The sequence below is a fragment of the Mobula hypostoma genome, chromosome 19 (assembly GCF_963921235.1).
Source record: "Mobula hypostoma chromosome 19, sMobHyp1.1, whole genome shotgun sequence".
Lineage (NCBI taxonomy): Eukaryota > Metazoa > Chordata > Chondrichthyes > Myliobatiformes > Myliobatidae > Mobula > Mobula hypostoma.
This window is the reverse complement of record NC_086115.1, coordinates 18,781,264-18,806,903: the sequence shown is the minus strand read 5'-3', so window position 1 is coordinate 18,806,903 and position 25,640 is coordinate 18,781,264. Positions and strand designations below refer to the sequence as shown.

At 43.2% G+C, this 25,640-nt stretch overlaps 1 protein-coding gene across 2 annotated transcripts in view; it reads right to left on the bottom strand.

The window, feature by feature from the left end:
- The window catches only part of sh3pxd2aa (SH3 and PX domains 2Aa), a 309,816-nt gene that overhangs the window by 226,071 nt on the left and 58,105 nt on the right, over nucleotides 1–25,640 (bottom strand). For both annotated transcript variants that reach the window (XM_063071466.1, XM_063071467.1), the window contains exon 3: nucleotides 5,539–5,614. In XM_063071466.1, the coding sequence (XP_062927536.1) occupies nucleotides 5,539–5,614 (76 nt within the window). The remainder of the gene's footprint in view (nucleotides 1–5,538; nucleotides 5,615–25,640) is intronic.

Sequence of the window (25,640 nt, the reverse complement as noted above, 5' to 3'; positions counted from 1 at the left end):
TCATCTTTACAGTAGAGGAGGCCGTGGATAGACATGTCAGAATGGGAATGGGATGTGGAATTAAAATGTGTGGGCACTGGGAGATCCTGCTTTCTCTGGCGGACAGAGCGTAGGTGTTCAGCAAAGCAGTCTCCCAGTCTGCGTCGGGTCTCGCCAATATATAAAAGGCCACATTGGGAGCACCGGACGCAGTATATCACCCCAGGCGACTCACAGGTGAAGTGTTGCCTCACCTGGAAGGCTGCTTTAGAGTTTGGACAAAATTGAAGATGAACATATTGAAACATGTTAACTTCTTTTGGAAAGGTTGGTGGAAAGGAAATGTTTTGACAGATATGGGCAAAGTGCAACCAAATGGGCCTAGCTCAGTTATGCAACCTCGTCAGGCTGAAGGACTTTGTATTCCCTGCTGTAAAGGTCTATAACTACTTAAATGGCGCAGACCACATGTAGGAAAATGCACACTCTGGCTCAGGAGTCTACAAATGCCAGTGTGCCCTTTCTTAAAGTAAGCAGACCAAAACTGTGCATTGTACTGCATTCAAAACCTACACTGTAGGAAAGCATTCTTATAACTAATTATGCTCTGCATAATTAACAATAATATTAATGAAGCAGTCATCTATGACTGCCTCATTCTCCCTTATGAGTCAAAGGTCATCCAGATGCCCAGCCGTATGCACTTCTGGCAGACGTGACTCTGCGGGAGAAGGGCGTTCCCCCAAGACTGCCACATCTCACATGAGAGGCACACCACCATCTCAGGAGGCATTGTAAAGACTAACTGCGAGCAAGCTTGTCCTCCGCCTCTTCTCGTCAAAGCCTCTCGAGTCAAAGCCTCAAAGCTCCACTCCTTCACTGGCCCACTCCCTCACTGGCCGCTTCGCTTGAGCTATCCCTCTATTTATCTGTTTGAGCTTTTCAAAATGCTTGGTCACTTGACCTCGATTGCACAATCAGATGCTTTCTGCTGAGTCTGAGCTTTTCAAATCTTGAGTGTCTAATCAATGGCTTTCTGCTGATCTATTCAAATTTTGATTGACTTGACTGCACAGACCAACTGCCAAAACTGCCAGAATCTCTCGAGTCAAAGCCTCAAAGCTCCACTCCTTCACTGGCCCACTCACTCACTGGCCGCTTTCCACAGTATGTGGACAGGCCGACAAGGGGGAATGCCATACTAGATCTAGTACTAGGTAATGAACTGGGTCAGGTCACAGATCTCTCAGTGGGTGAGCATCTGGGGGACAGTGACCACCGCTCCCTGGCGCCTTTAGCATTATCATGGAAAAGGATAGAACCAGAGAGGAGAGGAAAATTTTTAATTTGGGAAGGCCAAATTATGAGGCTATAAGGCTAGAACTTGCGGGTGTGAATTGCAGGGAAATGTACTATGGACATGTGGTCGATGTTTAGAGATCTCTTGCAGGATGTTAGGGATAAATTTGTCCCGGTGAGGAAGATAAAGAATGGTAGGGTGAAGGAACCATGGGTGACAAGCGAGGTGGAAAATCTAGTCAGGTGGAAGAAGGCAGCATACATGAGGTTTAGGAAGCAGGGATCAGATAGTTCTATTGAGGAATATAGGGAAGCAAGAAAGCTTAAGAAGGGGCTGAGAAGAGGCTGAGAAGAGCAAGAAGGGGGCATGAGAAGGCCTTGGTGAGCAGGGTAAAGGAAAACCCCAAGGCATTCTTCAATTATGTGAAGAAAAAAATGATGTTAGGAGTGAAGGTAGGACCGATTAGAGATAAAGGTGGGAAGATGTGCCTGGAGGCTGTGGAAGTGAGCGAGGTTCTCAATGAATACTTCTCTTCAGTATTCACCAATGAGAGGGAACTTGATGATGGTGAGGACAATATGAGTGAGGTTGATGTTCTGGAGCATGTTGATATTAAGGGAGAGGAGATGTTGGAGTTATTAAAATACATTAGGACGGATAAGTCCCCAGGGCCTGATGGAATATTCCCCAGGCTGCTCCACGAGGCGAGGGAAGAGATTGCTGAGCCTCTGGCTAGGATCTTTATGTCCTCATTGTCCACGGGAATGGTACCGGAGGATTGGAGGGAGGCGAATGTTGTCCCCTTGTTCAAAAAAGGTAGTAGGGATAGTCCGGGTAATTATAGACCAGTGAGCCTTACGTCTGTGGTGGGAAAGCTGTTGGAAAAGATTCTTAGAGATAGGATCTCTGGGCATTTAGAGAATCATGGTTTCATCAGAGACAGTCAGCATGGCTTTGTGTAGGGCAGATCGTGTCTAACAAGCCTGATAGAGTTCTTTGAGGAGGTGACCAGGCATATAGATGAGGGTAGTGCAGTGGATGTGATCTGTGTGGATTTTAGTAAGGTCTTTGACAAGGTTCCACACAGTAGGCTTATTCAGAAAGTCAGAAGGCATGGGATCCAGGGAAGTTTGGCCAGGTGGATACAGAATTGGCTTGCCTGCAGAAGGCAGAGGGTCGTGGTGGAGGGAGTACATTCAGATTAGAGTATTGTGACTAGTGGTGTCCCACAAGGATCTGTTCTGAGACCTCTACTTTTTGTGATTTTTATTAACGACCTGGATGTGGGGGTAGAAGGGTGGGTTGGCAAGATTGCAGACGACACAAAGGTTGGTGGTGTTGCAGATAGTGTAGAGGATTGTCAAAGATTGCAGAGAGACATTGATAGGATGCAGAAGTGGGCTGAGAAGTGGCAGATGGAGTTCAACCTGGAGAAGTGTGAGGTGGTACACTTTGGAAGGACAAACTCCAAGGCAGAGTACAAAGTAAATGGCAGGATACTTGGTAGTGTGGAGGAGCAGAAGGATCTGGGGGTACATGTCCACAGATCCCTGAAAGTTGCCTCACAGGTTGATAGGGTAGTTAAGAAAACTTATGGGGTGTTAGGTTTCATAAGTGGAGGGATAGAGTTTAAGAGTCGCGATGTAATGATGCAGCTCTATAAAACTCTGGTTAGGCCACACTTGGAGTACTGTGTCCAGTTCTGGTCGCCTCACTATAGGAAGGATGTGGAAGCATTGGAAAGGGTACAGAGGAGATTTACCATGATGCTACCTGGTTTAGAGAGTATGCATTATGATCAGAGATTAAGGGAGCTAGGGCTTTGCGCTTTGGAGAGGAGGAGGATGAGAGGAGACATGATAGAGGTGTACGAGATAATAAGAGGAATAGAGTGGATAGCCACGCCTCTTCCCCAGGGCACCACTACTCAATACAAGAGGACATGGCTTTAAAGTAAGGGGTGGGAAGTTCAAGGGGGATATTAGAGGAAGGTTTTTTACTCAGAGAGTGGTTGGTGCGTGGAATGCACTGCCTGAGTCAGTGGTGGAGGCAGATACACTAGTGAAGTTTAAGAGACTACTAGACAGGTATATGGAGGAATTTGAGGTGGGGGCTTATATGGGAGGCAGGGTTTGAGGGTAGACACAACATTGTGGGCTGAAGGACCTGTACTGTGCTGTACTATTCTATGTTCTATAATAATACTTCCCCTTTTCTAAACCGCAATCTTTTTGCCATAGGTGCCAATATGCCACTTGCCTTTCTAACTACACTGGACCTGTCTAGTAACCTTTTCCTTATTTGGCACAGGAGTCAGAATCTCAGAATAAGTGGCTAGTCATTCAGAAAATGACATGTTTCGCTTCAAGAGTGGTGATTCAATGGAATTCTCAACATAAGAGGGTTGCAAATATTAAATCACTGATTGCTTTCAAAGCAGAGATTAACAGATTTCTGTATGTTAGTCTATTCAATGGATATGGTGATTGGACAAAAAAAAATTATTAAGTGCAATATAATCTTGTTAAAAGACCAAGCAGGCATGAGAGGGCAAATGCCCTACTCCATCTCTTACTTATTTATTGATATAACATAAATACATTTAAGGAAAGAGTATAGATGTGGCAGATTAAAGTTAAACAAAGGGTAGGAATAAACTCGTACACAACAGCTGAGCAGATGGGCCATCCATGTGCCCTAAATTGTCTTTAGATGGTTCAAAGGTTTAAAGCAAATTTCTTATCAAAGTGCATATATGTCACCACATACAATCCTGGGATTCATTTTCTTGCAGGCGTACTCACAAAGTCCGATAACCATAATTCAATCAATGAAAGACTGCACCAACTGGGCATACACACAGTGTGCAAAAGACAACAAACTATGCAAATACAAAAAGAAAAAAAAAGTAATAATAATAATAAAAAATATATAAGCAATAAATAGAAATCATGAGATGAAGAGTACTTGGAAGTTACTCTATTGATTGCGGCCATATTTCAGTGATGGGGCAATTGAAGTCAATTGAAGACAACGCCTTTAGTTCAAGAGCCAGATGGTTGAGGGGTAATAACTGTTCCTGAAACTGCTAGTATTAGTCCTGAGGCTTCTTTACTGATGGGAGCAGCGAGAAGAGAGCATGACCTGGGTGGTAGGGATTGCTGATGATACTGCTTTCCTGCAATACTGCTCTGTGTAAATGTGCGCAATGGTGGGAAGGGCTGTACCCGTGATAGACTGAGCCATATCCACTACTTTCTGTAAGATTTTCCAATCAAAAGCATTGATATTTCCATACGTGGCAGTGATGCAACCAGTCGATATACTCTCCAATACATGCCTAAAAAAGTATCATGCTGGAGAGTTTGTTTAAAATGTTTAAAACTCCTAAGGAAGTAGACGCACTATGATGCTCTGAAATGATAACACTGAGGAATTTAAAGTTGCTGACCCTCTCCACCTCTCACCTCCCAAATAATAGCTGCTCCTGGACCTCAGGTTGCCTCCGGAAGTCAATAATCAGCTCCTTGGTCTTGTTGACATTGAGTAAGAAGGTGTTGTCATAGCATCACTCAGCCAGATTTTCAATCTCCCTCTTATCTGCTGATTCATCACCACCTTTGATTCAGCCTATGTCAGTGGTGTCATCAACAAACTTGAATATGGCATTGGAGCTGTGCTTAGCCAAACAATCGTAAGTGCAAAGTGGGCAGAGCAGAGGGCTAAGCATACTGCCTTATGGTGCACCAGTGCTGATGAAGATTGTGGAGATGTTGTTGCCAATCTGAACTGACCAGGGTCTGCAAGTGAGAATATCGAGCATCCAACTCCACTAGGAAATATTGAGGCCAAGATTTTGGAATGGAAAGTAGTGGATATGGCTTAATTATTCGTTTTAAGGAGATTATATTATTAAATGCTGACTGTAGTCGATAAAGAGCATCCTGATATATACATCTTTGGTGTTCAGATGTTCCATGGTTGAGTTAAGAGCCGATGAGATGGGGTCTGCTGTGGGCCTGTTGTGCAGTCAGGCAAATTGGAACAGATCCAAGTCGCTTCTCAGGTAGGAGTTGATATGTTTCATCTCTCACTTCTCAAAACACTTCATCATTGTGGATGCAAGTGCTACTGGACTAAGTCATTGAGTTGTCAGCGACAGCCAGTTATGCCTTAAGCTGTAGGGAACAGAAAGTATCTACAAATAGGACAAAAGATTACCTTACTGGGAGTAGTGGATGATTTAAGTTGCTACTCACCAGGCAAGAAAGGAATGCAACGTAATTTGGGATCCTTCTGTCCTCCTTCAACAGGAAACTTGTCCAAGAGCTGCATCTGCAATGAGGAAAGAAAAAGGACTCATTTCTTACAATACATTATAGCTTCATGATACAATTCTATAAATAATCTCAGAATCCTTCAGTACTGAGACCATTTCATTAAGTCATGAAATTATACTTCAAATGCAAGAAACCATGTTCCTTTCCCATTTTGCCTATTAATCTTCCTTCGTCTTCTTTAAACTCCCAGCAGAAGCAATTAAATTTGCTTCAACATCTAGATGACAAATCTCTTGGTAATCTTTTCAATGGATTAGTGAATCCAGCTCTGTATGATGCTTCCCTTTAAGATACTTTGCCAAATTTTTCAGAGTCAATAGAGTCATAGAAAAGTACAGCATAGAAATAGAATCTTTGGCCCATCTAATCTGTGCCAAACCATTTAAACTGCCTACTCCCATTAATCTGTACTAGGACCATAGCCATCCATGTACCTATCCAAACTTCTCTTAAACATTGAAATTGAGCCCATATGTACCACTTACTCTGGCAGTTCATTCCATGCTCTCATGACTCCCTGAGTGTAAAAGTTTCCCCTCATTTTCCCCTTAAACTTTTCACCTTTCATCCTTATGACCTCTAGTTGTAGTCCCACCTAACCGCAGAGAAAAAAAACACAGCTTATATCTACCAAATCTGTACCCCTCATAATTTTGTATGTCACTATCAAATCTCTTCTCAATCTTTTACATTCCAAGGAACAAAGTCCTAACCTATTCAATCTTTCCTTATAACGCAGGTCCCCCAGACCCAGCAATATCCTTGTAAATTTTCTTTGTTTTACCTTTTTCCTGTAGTTAGGTGACCAAAACCACATACCAACACTACAAATTATTCTTCAATGTCTTATACAACTTCAACATCACATCCCATCTCCTGTACTCAGTACTTTAATTTAAGAAAGCCAATGTGCAAAAAGCTTTCTTTATGACACTATCTACCTGTGTCTACCACCTTCAATTAATTATGGCTCTGTATTCCCAGATCACTTTGTTCTACAGCACTCCTCAGTGCCCTACCGTTTACTGAGTATGACCTACATTGATTCGTCCAACCAAAGTGCAACACCTCGCACTGCTTGCATTAAATTCCAACTGCCATTTTTCAGCCCTTTATCCAGCTGATCCAAATCCCATTGCAAGCTCTGATAGTCTTCCCCACTATACCTCCAATTTTGGTGTCATCCACAAATTTGCTAATCCAGTTTACCACATCATCATCTATTTCGTTGAGAAAAATAACAAACAACAAATCCAGCACCAATCCCTCCAGCACTCAACTAATCACAGGCCTCCAGTCAGAAAGGCAATCATCTACTACCAATCTCTGGCTTCTCCCACAAAGCCAATGTCTAATCCAATTTACTTCATCTTGAATGCCGAGCAACTGAACCTTCTTGGCCAAACTCCCATGGAGGAACCTTCAAAGGCCTGGCTAAGGTCTATCTAGAGAACATCCACAGCTTTGCTTTCATTAACTTTCCTACTAATTTCCTCCAAAAACTCTATAAGATTGGTTAGACACAACCCACCACACACAAGCTGACTATCACTAATTAGTCCACATCTATCCAAATATCCAGTCCCTTAGAATACCTTCTAATAACTCTCACTACTGATGTCAGGCTAACTGGTCTATAATTTCCCGGTTCATTTTTAGAGCTTTTCTTAAACAGCTGAACAACATTGGCTATCCTCCAATCCTCTGGCACCTCACTGGTCACTTAGAATAATTTACATACCTCTGCTAGTGCCCTGGCAATTTCTGCACTTGCCTCCCACAGGGTTCAAAAGAACACTTTGTCAGGCCCTGGGGATTGATCCATCCTAACTTCCCCCAGGACAGCAAACACCCCTTCCTCTGTAATCCATATAGGGTCCATGTAGTTGATGCCGTTTTGCCTCACTTCTATTGACTCTGTCTGTCTGTTGAGTAAATACAGATGCAAAACTTCACCTCACATATGTCTTAATTTAACTCCATCTGCTATTCCTTGCCTTACTGGCCCAGTTGATCAAGATTCCATTGTAATCCAAGGTAACCTCCTTCACTATAGTACCGACGTTAGTGTCATCTGCACACTGATTAACCATTTCATCAATGTTCTCCACCTTCACACACCATCTTCTCTACAATTCTATATAAAAATGCTGTTTGTTGTACATGCAGTCTTTAATAGTAACAGGACATCCAGGATTTCACTACATACCTCATCAAACTTCTCCATCATCTTCTGAACTATCTCTGCATTCTGAAGCTTTTGGAACATTTCTCATGTAATAATACCATTACATCACAGCTTTGTATAAACATATTACCTGTGGCACAGATTTTCTCTGCTATCTATTTTACTGGTTCCTATATTCCATAAGTTCACTTTTTCATACATCTCTTGCCTCACTTTCCAAACCTCCAAGACGACAACAACCTTGTTGTGGTTTGGAGACTTGTGTGCCTCAAAGACCTGGAGAACTATGTTGGCTGGAGTCAGGGCTTTATGCTTTTGTTCTTGGTAGGGTAACACATGCCAAAAAGGTCAAAAGGTAGAGTCCAGATAAAGAGTGGACCACCAGTCCTCCAGGTTTGGGGGTTCAGCTCAGAGCTAACAACCCTGAGAGGTAAAACAAAACTGTGATGGAAACAACAATGAGGAAAGTTTCTAATTCTGAGAAATGCCATCGCACTTGGTCTCCACCCGGGACCTGCGTGACCAACAATAGTAAACACGAAAAGGAAGCTACTGGCATGATGAAGGTAGCCCTGAACACTGTCAGAGATGGGCATCATTGCTGCCCTACACACCTGCGGCATAATAGGTAATAAGACAGTCACCTTCCAAAACACTCCCCTCTCCTCTGGTGTCACTAACACTTTCCACCCTCTGATTGCAGCTCTAATCCTTGCCACGTCTTCACCATTCCCTCCAACCTTCCCCACTTGAAGCGGATGTTCTGTCCTCAGCAAGGGCCTCACCTTTCTCCCCCTTCCCGCGCACCTCAGTGAGTTTCGCACCCACAAGGCAAAGCCGTGACCTCCGTCTTTGAGCCAACTTCTTTGGCAAAAATTCTCCACCCTGCACAGATGACCCCTTCTCCCGTCTCCAACCCTCCTCCTTTTCTTAGACATCCCTCTCTGGTTCTCTGCCTGCTTTGGATCTTAATATCTCCATTTGCCGACATGTTAACCAGCTCAACTTTGGCTCTCCTCTCTTCTCCTCAAACCTTACCCCCGCTGAAAGCACTGCCTTCCACACTCTATCCAAACCTTGAAGAGGACCCCATTCCAGACCATCAGAAAACTGTCTCTGACACCATCACTGACCTCAACAACTCAGAAGAACTCACATCTACTGCCATCAAACTCAGTTCCCTCACCCTGCACTGCTCACTTCTACCTCCTACCCAAGATCCACAAACCTAACTGACTGGACAGGCCCATTATCTTTGCTTGTTCCTGCCCCACTGAAAGCATCAACCAGTTCCAATCCACCACCACCCTTCTCTATCTGGCGGAACTGGTCCTCACCCTCAATTTTTCCTTCAGCTCCCCCCATTTTCTCGTCTTGATGGGTAGCCATGGGCCCCAGCTAAGCATGTAAACATTCTATGTTCCAAGCCTTCCCTGTTAATACTCCCCAACTTTTCCTCCACTACATGCATACATGCTGAGCTCATTAATTTCATCAACTTTGCCTCCAATTTCTATCCTATCCTTAAACTCATTTGGTCTATTTCTGACCTTTCTCTATCTCTGTCTCCATCTTTGGGAATAAACTGTCAATGAACATCTTTTATAAACCTACCGACTCCCACGGCTATCTTGACCATGCCTCTTCCCACCCTGCCATGTATTACAATACTATGGAGGCATTGCTGCAATATGCAATGACGTTTATGCCTTTTTTGATTTACTGGCAAAATCCATGTTTAGATGTCTATAAAAATGGAACCTATTTATTATTCAGTCCTTCATCATGAGGACAATTTGTATCAGGACAAGACAAATAAACTAAGTAAATGTCTTTGCTGCTTCTTAATAAAAATTGTTATTCAAATCCTTTTGCTACAATCTCCTGTTCCAAAGATTTCTACAAAATAACCACTAAAATATGCATATGCATGAATCAGAACACATTGAATGATCACATACATTTTTCTTTGAAACTTTTTGACTTATCCTATAAATAAGAAAGGTTGGCTAAGGCTTTCCAATATAAGACACAAGGAGTAGAAACCAAAGCTCCATAGCTGAGCATCAATCAACTCCATAGCTCACCAAGTTCAAACTATCATGACCTCAGATCACCATCATAAATGGGCAGCACCTTATTCTAAAACTGCGCTACTTTGTTTTGAAATTCCCCCACTCTTACTTCAGCACTCCAATTGACTATTGACTCCCTGGTCTAAATCTCTGATTCCACTAAGCCTGGGGTTCCAAACCTGGGGTCCACAGACCCATTGCTTAATGTTATTGGTCTATTGCATAAAAAAGGTTGGGAACCCCTGCACTAAGCACTCCTCGTTTCATGTCACATTCCTGTCCAAACACAGATGCAACTGTCTTTTTTTTTTAAATCTCTACCCTTCTAACGATCTCAAAAGTCCTTCCAAATAATGTAATGATTCATTTGCACATCTTCCAATATGACATACTACATTTGGCACTCACAGCTGACCTCCCCTGAAATGGAAAAACCAAATGCATTTTTCTGTCCAGAAAAAATGACCACAGACTTCAACCTGCTTATCGCTTTAACCATCCAACGCACTGCCATCCTGGCTTATATGTACGTGTTCTCTTCACTCTTCTAATAGGGGAGTGGGGTGAGGGGCACAAGGGAGAGAGAATTGCATTGCAGCACAGGAGTAGGTTTATTTGACCCAATAATCTGCCATTGTGTGCATCCTTCAATCATCCTTATCCAACTACATCAGCATAAATATATTCCTTCCTTTCTCGTGTGTTTATCTATAACTCCCCTAAAAGGCATTACATGCTGTGTATCATCTATCATCTCCACTCTTCCTGGCACACAGACAATCTAAGTGCACAAACCCATCTTCAAACACTCTCAAATTTATGTAGAAGCATTAATTTCTTCCTGCCATGGTATCATAACACTATACGTACGTACGTGTGTGTGTGTGTGTGTGTGTGTGTGTGTGTGTGTGTGTGTGTGTGTGTGTGTGTGTGTGGATATAGATATAGAGAGAGAGCACGCGAGAGCGTGAGATATATACACACACGCACACAGGCATACACCCACATACATGCACATACACACACAAATAGCCACACATATACTGTATGATATATTTAAAACAGCCTGTTCTTGTAAACAAGAAATTGACTTTAGTGTTACTATGTTGAAATAACCCTAACACCTCTATGTTTAAGCATTTGTTTAATCCGTTGTTTAAAAAAGGATCGAAAAGTAATCCGGGAAATTATAGGCCGGTGAGTTTAACGTCAGTAGTAGGTAAGTTATTGGAGGGAGTACTAAGAGACAGAATCTACAAGCATTTGGATAGACAGGGGCTTATTAGGGAGAGTCAACATGGCTTTGTGCGTGGTAGGTCATGTTTGACCAATCTGTTGGAGTTTTTCGAGGAGGTTATCAGGAAAGTGGATGAAGGGAAGGCAGTGGATATTGTCTACATGGACTTCAGTAAGGCCTTTGACAAGGTCCCGTATGGGAGGTTAGTTAGGAAAATTCAATCGCTAGGAATACATGGAGAGGTGGTAAATTGGATTAGACATTGGCTCGATGGAAGAAGCCAGAGAGTGGTGGTAGAGAATTGCTCTTCTGAGTGGAGGCCTGTGACTAGTGGTGTGCCACAGGGATCAGTGCTGGGTCCATTGTTATTTGTCATCTACATCAATGATCTGGATGATACTGTGGTAAATTGGATCAGCAAGTTTGCTGATGATACAAAGATTGGAGGTGTAGTAGACAGTGAGGAAGGTTTTCAGAGCCTGCAGAGGGACTTGGACCAGCTGGAAAAATGGGCTGAAAAATGGCAGATGGAGTTTAATACTGACAAGTGTGAGGTATTGCACGTTGGAAGGACAAACCAACGTAGAACATACAGGGTTAATGGTAAGGCACTGAGGAGTGCAGTGGAACAGAGGGATCTGGGAATACAGATACAAAATTCCCTAAAAGTGTCGTCACAGGTAGATAGGGTCGTAAAGAGAGCTTTTGGTACATTGGCCTTTATTAATCGAAGTATTGAGTATAAGAGCTGGAATGTTATGATGAGGTTGTATAAGGCATTGGTGAGGCCGAATCTGGAGTATTGTGTTCAGTTTTGGTCACCAAATTACAGGAAGGATATAAATAAGGTTGAAAGAGTGCAGAGAAGGTTTACAAGGATGTTGCCGGGACTTGAGAAACTCAGTTACAGAGAAAGGTTGAATAGGTTAGGACTTTATTCCCTGGAGCGTAGAAGAATGAGGGGAGATTTGATAGAGGTATATAAAATTATGATGGGTATAGATAGAGTGAATGCAAGCAGGCTTTTTCCACTGAGGCAAGGGGAGAAAAAAAACCAGAGGACATGGGTTAAGGGTGAGGGGGGAAAAGTTTAAAGGGAACATTGGGGGGGCTTCTTCACACAGAGTGTGGTGGGAGTATGGAATGAGCTGCCAGACGAGGTGGTAAATGCGGGTTCCTTTGTAACATTTAAGAATAAATTGGACAGATACATGGATGGGAGGTGTATGGAGGGATATGGTCCGTGTGCAGGTCAGTGGGACCAGGCAGAAAATGGTTCGGCACAGCCAAGAAGGGCCAAAAGGCCTGTTTCTGTGCTGTAGTTTCTATGGTTTTTCTATTTAGTGCTTTAGAAATCAGAATGCTAGCTAGATCAATGGAAGCTTTTAGAATCTAATTTCTTTCCTTCCCCAGATCTTTTCCTGTTATATACAGTGTCTGCTTTTACACTTTGCCACATCAAGGGAACTGAAGCAATTACCTTTCACCTTAACTGCACTGACCAACAGTTTCCAAACACACATTGAATACAATCTGATTAAACTTTCATTATCTATGGATTCTAACTTTCTCTACAGATTCTGACAAGTAACAAGCTCTGACTACTCTAAACATACAATCTTTAACTTGGAAACAGAAGCATCAAGCAATCCCACCATATAAAGGGTTGAGCATGGAATGAGAACATTAGGAAATAGAAGCAAGACTATACAAATTGGCTCCTTAAGCCTGCTGTCATTCAACACGATTATGACTGATCTGTGCGGGCTTCATCTCTTCTAATGTGCCAGTTCTACATAGACCTCCGTTTCCTGGTCTTTCAAAAATATATCCATTTTCTTTTTCAATACCCCCAATAATCCAGCCTCCATCACCTTTCAGTGAACAAATCCCAAGCATTCACCACTCTTTCCAAAATAAGTTTCTATGGGAGTTAAAAATCAAGAGTCTAGAAGTAGCAGGTCGCTGTTAGGATGATGTTCAAAGTACATTTATTATCAATGTATACTATATACAACCTTGAGATTTGTCTTTTTGCAGGCAGCCACAAAACAAAGAAACACAATAGAATCCATTAAAATCCCACACAACAAAGACCATCAAGCACCCAATGTGCAGGGAAAAAAAACAAATCATGCAAACAATAAAAGGGTAAACAAATAACACAGTACATGAATCACTAAGTCCCTGAAAGTGAGCCCACAGCCACAGAGCCAGTACAGCGCTGAGGCGAGTGAAGACAGTCCAGGAGCGCGATAGCTGCAGGCCATAGCCAAAGATCCAGTTCAGCACTAAGATGAGTGCCAATGGTTGCAAGTCACAGCTGCAGAGTCAGTTCAGCACTGAGTAAAATTCCTAGAGTAGTGAGCCAGTTCATCCTTTGTCCTCAATGTTGTGTATTTGATATGTAAATATTTAGGTAATCTTGTTTGTTTAAATAATTATGAGTTATATTTTTTAAAATCCATTAACTGCATACATCATCACCCTACCATGTGATACATGGGCACCTCACTTACAATAAAGATGAAGTTACACCTGCATTCTTGGACTCACGTGTTTTTCTTTGAATTGGTTTAATGTTTTGAAGTTACAAAACATAACATTGGTGACAAGGTATTTTTAAAACTGTTAGGGTATATTCTGGACTTGGGGTGTATAGCAAAGTATTAACTTCAGCAATCAATCTTTAGACCTTAATGTGGATTGTAGATTAAATTTAAAGTGCAGATCTGGACAATAGATTCCTACAGCTGTGAATACCAGTTAATTGAAAAACCAGACAATACTGATTAACATTTATTTTGGGTGCCTGGAGTGTGAGTGCTTAGGTGGTGGTGTGAAAGTTATATGCTTCCTTCAAATTACATTGTAAATACATTGTAAATATAGACCTGTCCTTTGATGTTTAGCTTATAAAATGTCATGTAATATTGGGTTAAACAGGGCTCTTCCTCCGAAAGGTTCTCAATATGATGCCTGCTGTTCATTCTTGTTGAATAAAAGAGCACTCTCCAAAGTAGGCAAAATCCACAGCAGTGCCCTCTCTTTCCAACTTGACTGCTGACCAGATCATATAGCTGGTGAGGTCAGACAAACGGCTGACTGCAGATTCTATTGCCAGTGGTGGTCATCCAAGTATGTACACAAGAGGTTTATTAGGGAGCCAGCAATATGAAATGTTAGTAGACATGGGATAGTCTGTATCAATAATTGATCTGCCCTTGCCCATGACTGGAGGGGTGATATACATTACCAGTGTAGGAGGTGAAACAATGAGGGAGGAGAGAATTTACTCCCAGGTACTTGAGGAAGTGCAGTTTCCTGTAGATTTTTGGGTGTGCCCAAACAATGGAGGTACTATCCTGGGTAAGTGCTATCAAATTCAGAAAAGGAAAAATAACATGGACAAGACAGGGTATGAACATGCGTGACCCGCAAAGCAGTTAACATGTCCCACAGAGAGACAGCAGCCCCAAGCAGGAAGCAGAAACAGGGTGATGTGTGGGAATCACATTAGGAGGTCCCAAGGGAAGGGGCTAAAGACAGTCAGGAGCTGTTAGAAGTAGTGCAGTTGCCTGAGGATGCAGCAGTGATTAAAGGCTCACCAGAAAGGGGTTAGTAAGGAGCATAAAGAGAAAGAGTGGGCAGACATCAATGCAAGGAGGACAGCAGAAGAACAAGAAGCAATAGAAATGACATGTGTAGAGAAAGAAACTATAACTGCCAATTTAGTAAGATTACATGGAGATATGAAGGACCATTGTAACCATTGAGGATCAAGCAAAGTAGCAGTGACATATCACGGATTAGAGAGATCTGAGGGAGAGAAGGTATTCTTCCTACAACCAGGTGACCAAGTCATGGTAAGGGAGCTAGTTGAAAGAACAGCTTTCACTCCCAGGTGGACAGAACCACAGTTGGTGCTCCAGACAATAATGCTGTATTGGTGTACAGTCCCAGTGAGGCAACCAGTGTAAACACTGGACTCTGGTTAAACTGTATAAACCACCTTCTTGTCACCCTCACGGACAGAGCAAGAGATCAAATGTACCTGGTAACAGTGTCATTGCAGAGAACCCAAAAGATGAACACCAGCTGGTTACATCAGACCTGACCACAGCTGATGGAAGCAGACTCACAGCAAACACGAAGGCAGAGGACACAAACATGCTATTCATGGCTTGCTGTCATGCTCACTTAAAGTATAATGGTAATGGCACTCTCTGATATTTGTTGAAGGCAGATGATCGAATAGAAATATTGGGGGAAATGGATGGGAAGGGATCTGAGTTACAGCAGAGACATCAGGTTCCACAACTTCGATTGCATGGCAGACTGAGAAATAAAAGAAATTACAAACAACATCTGAGGGCAGTCACCCCAGCCTGAATGGAGACTGAATACAAATGAGCTGGGCCTTTTCAGTGGTTGGGTCAATGATCACCTGGACATTCCAGAAGGGGGTGCCACCAGCGTGAGGTAATTTCAGTTATTCAAATAGAGATCACTCCAACTTCACCACTGCCCCCCCCCCTTCTGTACATCAATAAGAGGGCCTGTGAGCCTGGTACACTTACCTTGCTGATGCCCCTCACCAGACAGCAACACACTGATAGCCACTACGGAGATTTAGCTATCAGAAAATGAAGGGGTGAAGATGAAGAATGTGACTAAACTGCAATCGGCCAGCAGGGTAGGAGGCTACAGGCATACAAATGATGAAGATGCATTTTAAAGACTGTTCAACAAATTTCTGCATAGCATCTTGCAGGTAGACATTAAGAATGATAGCATAGATGAAGATGAACAGAGTAATTGGGAGAGGTTATGAGGCAGGTCATTTCTGCTGACTTATTTAAATAGATCCTCCTTAAGGTTGGCCTTTCCTGATACAAACTTATTTTTGTCCAGCAGGGCCAAGAGGAGGGACGATCAGGGCATATTCTGGATTTAGCAAAATATTTTCAGCAACCATGCTTTAGACCTGAATGTGGACTACAAATTAAATTTAGAATGCAGATCTGGACAATAGATTCCTTGAGCTGTGAACACCAGTTGAAAAACCAGACAATGCTGATTAACATTCATTTTGGGTGTCTGGAATGCAGGTGTAAAGGAGGAAGTGTGAAAATAATTCAAAGGAAGTACTGTAGATATATTGTAAATATAGAATTGTCCTTTGATCTTTAGCATATAAAATATGTAATATTGGGTCAAACAGGCCTCTTCCTCTGAAAGGGTCTCAATACGATACCTGCTGCTCATTCTTGTAGAATAAAAGACTACTTTATATCTACAAACTGCATCTCTCCGGTGACTTTGTTCACATCACAACAAAAATAAATCCCGGATAGCTACCGACCTATTAAAGTGGAGTGAGACATTTGAACTAAAATAAAAATGTTGCAAGGCATCTGCAAGGTCAAATTTAAAAGAAAGAGCCTAGTATGTGCAAAGTCATCAAGTTTTTTTGAAAAAGGCTGTAAATGCATGAGACCACGGATTCATGAAGTGTGAGTACCAAGTGATGATTATCATTTTTTTTAAAATCAGAAATAGCTGGCTACATTGGAAAGATTGGCAACTTCTATTACTTAACAGGTAACCAGCTCATGTATACTGAACTACAGGACAGTAGTTTCAAGCAAATGAAATAACCAATGAGAAGCAAGTGCCAATTTTGATAAGTGTATAGGGTTTAAACCTCCAAGAGGACCACAACCATGTTGCACGGTTTGGAGGTTTGTGTGCCTCAATGACCTAGACAGCTATGTTGTCTGGAGTCAGGTCCTTGCGCTTTGGCTCTTGGTAGGGTCACCCATACCAAACAGGTCAAAGAGCAGAGCCCAGACCAAAAGTGATCCACCAGTCCTCCAGGTTTAGGGGTTTAGCACAATCCTGACTAGTCAAAAAAATTGTTATTGAGAAAGCAATGATAAATTCATTGTTGCCCTAAATGCCAGCAGTGTAACGGGAAGCAAGTATTGGGTTTAAATTATACAGTTCGCTTTGAAGTTTGACTGCTCCAACAAAATTATCTGAAATGAGCTTTGCTGGTATTGCAAACTTAATGCTGGAGCATTTAGAATCAAAAGCTTTGTTGATTGCAGAATGCTTTAAGTTTCATAAATGGAATCAAAAGGAAGGAGAGACTAATTCAGCATACGCAGCTGAATTGAAGAGATTGTCTGAGCATTGTCAGTTTGGTAATAGTCTTAATGATACACTAAGAGACCACTTAGCTTGTGAAATCTTAAAAAGAAAGCATTCAAAAATGGCTCCTAACCGAAGCACAGCTTACATTTAAAACAGCAGTGGAAATTGCCATTTCATTGGAAACTACAGATAGAGATGCAATTGAGTTGCAGTCAGGAATGAAAGTGAGCACGAACAAAATTGCAGCATCTAAACAGAAGCCAGCCTGGCCAAAAATAATTGTGTTACCATTGTGGCAGGAGCTCATGTTCACCAACAAATGCAGATTTAAATATGAAACTTGCAGAAAATGCAACAAAGTAGGACACATACAAAGAGCATGCTGGGCAGACAAAATTAAATAGACTAAAGTCAAGTTGCAGTTTCAAAAAGAGCACTAATCTGCACGAAAGCTGCATTGATGAAAAACTTGATGAGCGACACTGGACAGTACACCTTGAGAGTTACAGTGTGAAAATAAACAATAGACAAGCAGTATGGCTTAAGTAAATAGCAAATAAATTAAAATGGAACCAGACACTGGTTCAGCTGTTTCAGTCATTCTACAAAATGAGTTTAAACGACATTTCAAAAATACCAAACAGAAACCTGCAGGTATCCAACTAAGAGCTTATACAGTAATGGAGAAAAGATAACTCCTTGTGGGAATGACATCTGTAACTACAAAATACAACAACCAACAAGCCACATTGAACTTGTATGTGGTAAAACAGAAGGGCCAGCATTGTAGAGGCGTGATTGGCTGAAACAACTAAACTTGACGGGAGATCCATCTACTATTTGCATGCCACATCCCATGCAATGAAGCCATATGAATGCAAATTAAGGACTGCACTGGATGATGCCATAACTGTCTCCAAGCCGAACACCATGAACCATCACCCACAGAGAACAAACAGGTATTGGTGTCAACCTCTGTGCCTCTGGTTGGAAAGCATTAGGACCCTGCTGCTCAGAGGAAACATGGAAGTGACAAAAGCAGTTGTCCAACTACAACAGTTTTTGGAGGCAACATACTGTATCTGAGAAAGCTTCGGATATGTTAACCAGGCAGTTACTTGCAAAATGTAGCTTGATTTAAAGCTGGAAGAGAATTCAAGGAGCTTCAAGAACGTTGCATTTGGCTTTTGTGAGTATAAAGAACCAAAATCTACTCTGCGTGCATTAAGGTTATTGCATGAACTGCAAGTGGGAGACAAAAAGCTCCTTGTAAAAGTATACTGTGTGTAAGTTAAGATACATTCTCTATTGAGGTGGCGTTTACATCTAAGCAGGGAAGAGTGTTGTGTATTTGATATTTCAATAACATTTCAGTGATCTTTTATATACAGTACACTTAATTAAGCATTCTTGATCATTTAAATTACAGGTTATATGCAAAAATCCATTAATTTCATACATCATCGCACTACCACATGATACATGCATGCCTCACTTTAAGTAGATGAAGTTACACCCGCATTCTTTGACTCCCATGTATTTCTTCAAATTAGTTTAATGTTTTGAAGTTATAAAACATAACACTTGGCTTTAACACCTTGATCTTTTTAATATGGCCTGGTGCTTAAATGATTATAGGAAGAGGAACATGCACCAGTCTACAATGGGTGATTAGCAGAGGAGAGAATCAGCAGCTCCAAGTTCCTGGGTTTTAACATACCAGATGAATTTTTTTTTAAATTTCAAAATAAACTTTATTCAAAAATAAAATTATATACAATAAACCATTCAATAACTTTCCATCCTTTACATACGTTTCCATTATAGTCAGTACATATCCATACTTATGGCCACCCATGTGGCACTCCAGTTGTTCACCTTACCACATCATTGTTGAGGGGTATACTCCCTGCCACCCGATCCCTCCCACTCCCACGGGTGAAGAAACCTATACCGTGGTCCTTCCCCACCGGGCCCTTGTGGTTGCTGCACCGAGTTTCAGTGCGTCCCTCAGCACGTACTCCTGCAGCTGAGAATGTGCCAGTCGGCAGCATTCTCCCACGGACATCTCCATGTGCTGGTAGATCATCAAGTTTCGGGCTGACCAAAGAGCGTCTTTCACCAAGTTGATGATCTGTCAGCAGCACCGGATGTTGGTCTCCGTGTGCATCCCGGGGAACAACCCGTAGATCAGAGAGTCCTCTATTACGCAGCTGCTGGAGATGAAACGTGACACTAGCCCGTCCATCCTCCTCCACACCCTCTTTACGAACTGACAGTGTGCAAAGAGGTGGGTCACAGACTCCTCCTCACTGCAGTCCTCCCATGGGCAGTGGGGTGCGGAGACGACGTTCCGGGCATACAGGAGGGCTCTGACTGGGAGGGCCCCTCTCACCACCAGCCAGGCGAGGTCTTGGTGCCTGTTGGTGAGATCTGGCGATGAGGCATTTTGCCAGATGAACTGGACGGTCTGCTCAGGGAACCACCCCACTGTGTCCATCATGTCCTTCTCCTGCAGTGCCTGCAGGACATTATGTGCCGACCACTGCCTGATGGCCCTGTGGTTAAAGGCGTTCTCCTGGAAGAACTTTTCTACGGAGGACAGGTATGTGGGCAACAACCAGCTGACTGGGGCGTTGCGCGGGAGTGGGGCCAGACCCATCCTTTGTAGCCAGGGCGACAGGTAGAACCTGGGCACATAGTGGTACTTGTTGCCCACATACCTGGGTTCTACACACAACCTGATACAGCCACATACGAAGCTGGCCATCAGGGTGAGGGCGACATTCGGGATGTTCTTGCCCCCCCTTGTCCAGGGACTTGTGCATGACGGTCCATCTCACCCGCTCCATCTTGGATCCCCAGACGAATCTGAAGACAGCTCAGGTGATTTCCGAGCTGTAGGAGCAGGGGACAGGCCACACCTGCGCCAAGTACAGCAGCCCTGAGAGCACCTCACACTTGATGACCAGGTTCTTGCCCGTTATCGACAGGGAGCGCCCTCCCCACAGTCCCAGTTTCCATTTCACCTTGGCAGTCCGCCCCTGCCAGTTCTTGTTGCACGCCTCGGCCCCTCCGAACCAGATCCCCAACACCTTCACGTGGTCAGACCTGATGGTGAAGGGGACGCTGGATCGGTCAGGCCAGTTGCCGAAGAGCATGGCTTCGCTCTTCATGCGGTTGACCCTGGCCCCCAACGCTAGCTTGAACTGTTCGCAGATGCCAATCAACCTGCGAACTGACCTCGGATCAGAGCAGAAGACAGTGACGTCGTCCATGTACAGGGAGGTTTTCACTTGGGTCCCTCCACTTCCTGGCAGCGTCACCCCTCTTATGCCCTCATCCCTCCTGATGGCTTCCGCAAAGGGTTCTATGCAGCAGACAAACAAGACGGGAGAGGGGACAGCCCTGCCTGACCCCAGACCTGATGGGGAAGCTGTCTGTTTCCCACCCGTTGACCTGGATTGCACTACGGACGTCTGTGCAGAGCAGTCTGATCCAATTCCAGATTCCCTCCCCAAATCCCATTTTGGAGAGCACGTCCGCCGTATACGTGTGCGATATCCTGTCGAAGGCTTTCTCCTGGTCCAAGTTGACCAGGCAGACGTTCACCCCCCCCCCCCCCCGTCCTGCACATAGGCGATGGTGTCCCTCAGCAGCACGAGGCTGTCTGAGATCTTCCTGCCCGGTTCAGCACAGGTTCGGTCCGGGTGGGTCACCTGTCCCAGAGCAGACTTGACCCTGTTGGCAATAGCCTTGGACAGGATCTTGTAATCCACACTCAGGAGAGAGATGGGTCTCCAATTTCTAATGTCCTCCCTTTCCCCTTTCTGCTTGTAGATGAGGATGATGATGCCCTTCCTCATGGACTCTGACATACTGCCGGCCAGAAGCATAGCGTTGTACACTTCCAGCAGGTCTGGGCCCATCCAGTTCCACAGAGCCGAGTACAACTCAGCCGGTAAGCCGTCGCTTCCAGGAGTCTTACTCGACTCAAAGGAACGGATGGAGCCTGTCAGCTCGTCCAGGGTCAGTGGCTGATCCAGACTCTCCCGCTTGCCGTCGTCTAAGACCTATATGATAGACAACAGGAAGTTGCGGGAGGCTGTGGATTCTGTGGCCTTTTCGTCGTACAGACCGACATAGAAGGACTTGCAGATCCTCAGTATGTCGGTCTGCAAGGACGCGACTGAGCCGTCCTCTTCCTTAAGGTTGTGGATCACACAGCTCTCGCTGTGCACCTTTTGGAAGAAGAAGCGTGAGCACGTCTCGTCCTGCTCCACGGTTTGGACCCTTGTTCAGAAGATGATCTTGGAGGATTCGGCGGCGAAGTGCTGGGCTTGCCAGCCCTTCACCTCTCGCAATTCCTCCCTGACATCCACCCCCTTCGACTGCAGAAGGAGAAGTTGCTGCAACTCTGTCTGGAGTTTACGCAGTTCCCTCTGCTCCTGCCTTGCCTTCTGGATACCCTTGCAGATGAAGAACCATACCAGATGAAATATCCTAGGCCCAGTACATAGATGCAATCACAAGGAAAGCAAAGTTTTAGGAGGCAGAGTTGTGGAAGAATGTTTTTCTGAGTCACTTTTTTGTGACTAGTTGTGTGCCACAGAATAAACGCAGGACCTTTGCTGTTTGTGATATTAATGACACCAACATGAATGTAGGAGGTGGAATACCCTGGTTAAGATTTTTACTGCTATGCTGCAGGTATTTCATTTTATCAGTTCTGTAAGAGCCGTCTGCTCTGCTTTTAGCCTGTTTGGTTTGAGCTAAGGTAAGGGGCTTTGTTCAACTTAGGAATGTTGTGCCAGTCAATCAGAATGGTGGAACTGGAAGAAGGTTCCAGAGGGCAGAGAGGTTTTTGTGATGGACACTAGGGTGGGTCAAGGTCTTTTTGGCAGGAGCTGGGAGAAGACAGGAGGGAAGACAGCTAAGAATACCATCCCTGTTGCACAAGGCGTTTTGTGCAGATGAATGGTTTTCAAGGAGAAAGGACCAATAGTCCTGTGGGGGAGCCCAATTGTTTAAGATGGATTTCAAGCAACATTCTGAAGGTGGTGTATGCTTTTGCACAGACTGAGGGTCCAGCGCACGAGTTAAAGCCAATTTCAAGATGAGCTCCAACTTGCGTGCACATTTCCTTTCTCTTCTTTAATAACTTTTGGTTAACTTAATATTCATAAATGTAGTTTATAATTGTATGCAGTGCATGGTACGTAATTTCTTGCTGCCAGAAGATTGCATGGGAGTAGTAAGTTGCACAGTATTCACACGATGATGGGCTCAGTTGGGCAAGACATCCCAACCTCACAGGTTTGGCAAGACCCAAGTCATATCTACCCTAGATATACAGAGTCTGAGAAACATGGTTTTCACACCACTGGCTGTTAGTGAGGGGCTAATGAGCTGCATCTTTAGAGACACCAGTGAAAAGGGGTTTAGAGATATGATTTGTGAGTTTGCAAATGACACAAATTTTAGTGGCCTTGGGATAGTGGGAAGGTTATCTAAGGTCACAGCACAACATAGATCAGATAGAAAGTTGTGTGGAACATTCGCAGATGGAATATGATCCAAGCAAGTGCAAGGTGACACATTTTTGAAAGTCAAACAATACATGTAAAGGACAAAGGAGTATTAATGAACAGAGGGACTGTGGAGTTCAAGTCCATAGTACCCATAACGTAGCCATACAGGTACACAAGCTGGGAAAGACATTCTTACCGTTGTAGGCTGGAGCACTGAGTACAGAAGGTGGAGCATTATGTTGCAACTATCAAGGACTCTGCAATTCACATTCTCAGTATTTATTCATTATTTGTTTCTTTATTTGTATTTGCACAGTTTGCCATCTTTTGCACATTGGTTGTTTGTCCATCTTTGTGCTTCTATTGTGTTTCTTTGCATCTACTGTGTATGCCCCCAAGAAAATAAATTTCAGGGTATTATATGGCGATATATACATACTTTGATAATAATTTTACTTTGAACCTTTTAACTTAGTTATGGAGATTCAATAGTCATAGGCTTGTATTTTTTTTAAATTTTTTTAGGCCACCTCTGTGGGCTTTCGACTATATTTCTTGTTGCCTCAGGAAATAGCTAGCATAATCAAATACTCCACCCACTCAGCTATTCTCACTTCTATCCTCTCCTCTTCCATTGGACAAGAGGTACAAAAAACCTGAAAGCACATGCCATCAGGCTCAAGAACAACTTTTACCCTGCTGTTTTAAGACTATTAACCAGTTCCCCAAGTACAATAAGATGGACTCTTGACCTCACAACTTAACTCATGATCTTAGTTTATTGTTCACCAACACTGTACTTTCTATCTTGTACACTTTATTCCCCATTATTGTTTTACCTTGGTCTACCTCAATCCCAGCCAGCTGGTGGCATAAGCGCTGGACTTTGGGGCAGAAGTCCCGAGTTCGAATCCGGCCAGCTCCCATGCACGCTTTCCATCTGTGCTGGGTTGAGCATCGAGCTAGCAACCCGACCTCGTAAAAAAGAAATTGCCTGCTACAGAAACATCAACAGCAAAAATGTTGATGGCCTATGCTCTCTTGTGAGTTTAAAGGCAATTTCTTCTTCTACCTCAATCCACTGTGTACAGATTTGATCTGTATAAATAGTCTGCAAGGCAAGCTTTTCTCTGTATCTCGGTACATGTGACAATAATAAAGTAATTCCAAGTCTAATAATTGTGATTCCACTGCTCTGTCTAGAAATTAGTTTCACCTCTTGAATATGGGAAAAAAATCTCTCCACCTCTCCTCCTCTATAGGAAAGATAGCAATAAGCTAGAAAGGATGCAGAGGAGATTGGAGGATGTTGCCGGATCTCAAGCAAGACTTAAGGTTGAGTAGGCTGGAACATTTTTTGTTGGAGCATTCTTATGGAATTGCATAAAATTATGAGGGGTATAGTAAGGTGAATGTAAGTTTTATTTTCCCAGGGTTGGGGAACCAAGACTGGAGAACAATTTTTGGCTGAGAGGGGAAAGATTTAATAGGAACCAAGGGGTAACTTTTTCACACAGATGGTGATCTTTAAATAGAATGAGCTGCCAGAAGATGTACTCAAGGCAAGTACATTCACAACATTTCAGACATTTGGACAGGCTCATGGATAAGAAAGATATATGGGCCACATGCTAGCAAATGGGACTTGCTCAACAAGACTGTTGCAAATAAATATTTCATTGCACCTGTGCAAACAACCATTTATGCCAATGAAATGCACACGACTTCCAGTCAGGATGGCGCCTGTGTAGAACACTCCTTTGGTTGACATTGTCTGGATAGATCATGGAACAATCTTTGTCACTTTTTTTCTTAAATGTCTTTTATATTTGTTTCTCATCTTGGATGTGATTCTGGAACTGTTGGAGACTGTGTTTTGCTATTTGAGATTGTTTGTGTTCTGCAGTCTCTGAAAAGATTCCAAGAGGCAGTGTGCATGAACCTCATAGCTGGCAGGCTGCAGGGCGGGATGCAAGCCGATGTTTGGCTCCATTTCACCAATTAAATCTTTCATTGTTTGTCGACTAAAGCACTGAAGTAAGTGCAGAGTGTGAGCGCCGGCTGCCTGTCTTTTGATCACTCTGCTATGCTACCAGAGAGGGGAGAGCCTGCCATTGCGAAGAGTGTTGCCCAGGTTTTTTCAGTGTTTTGTACGTGGACTTGGGACTTTTCCAGACATATAGTTTTTTTATATTCTGTTTTTTTGCCAATCTTCTTGGAGTTTTTTTTGTGCGGGGAGGGGGATTTGGGGGTCGATGTGCCTGATCTGTTTTGCTCAGTTTTTGTGGGGGAGGTGGGATTTGGGGTTGATGATCATGCTGCCTTTCTTTTCTTTGTTGTTTTCACACCTACCCAGAAAATTGAAGAATTTTAGAGTCGCATACTTTGATAATAAAATGAACCTTTGAAACTTTGAAAATAAATTTGACTTTGATTTTAGATGGGAATTTTGGCTGGCAGTGACCAGTTGGTCTGAAGGGTCTGTTTCTATGGTACATATCAAGTTTAAGCCCAAAACTGCCTTTCAGTGGTTTAAAAATTCCCCATTCCAAGCCACCCACCTCGGACCAAATATGTCCTCTCAAATTGCTCACCATTAATTTACAACAATATCAATTCATCAATTTGCTATTACTTTGATATCACTGGTTCACTACTGTGGTCAATTCCTTTAGTCATTCTTCTTTTCTAAAATCTCCACAGCTGATTTGAGTTTTTTTCTTCAAGTTTCAGTACACGATGATCACTTCGTATTTCTCAGCACTCTGTTACTTGCCATATACAGTGGATTCCAGTTACTTGGGAGAGACTGGGACATTTTGGTCCAATTA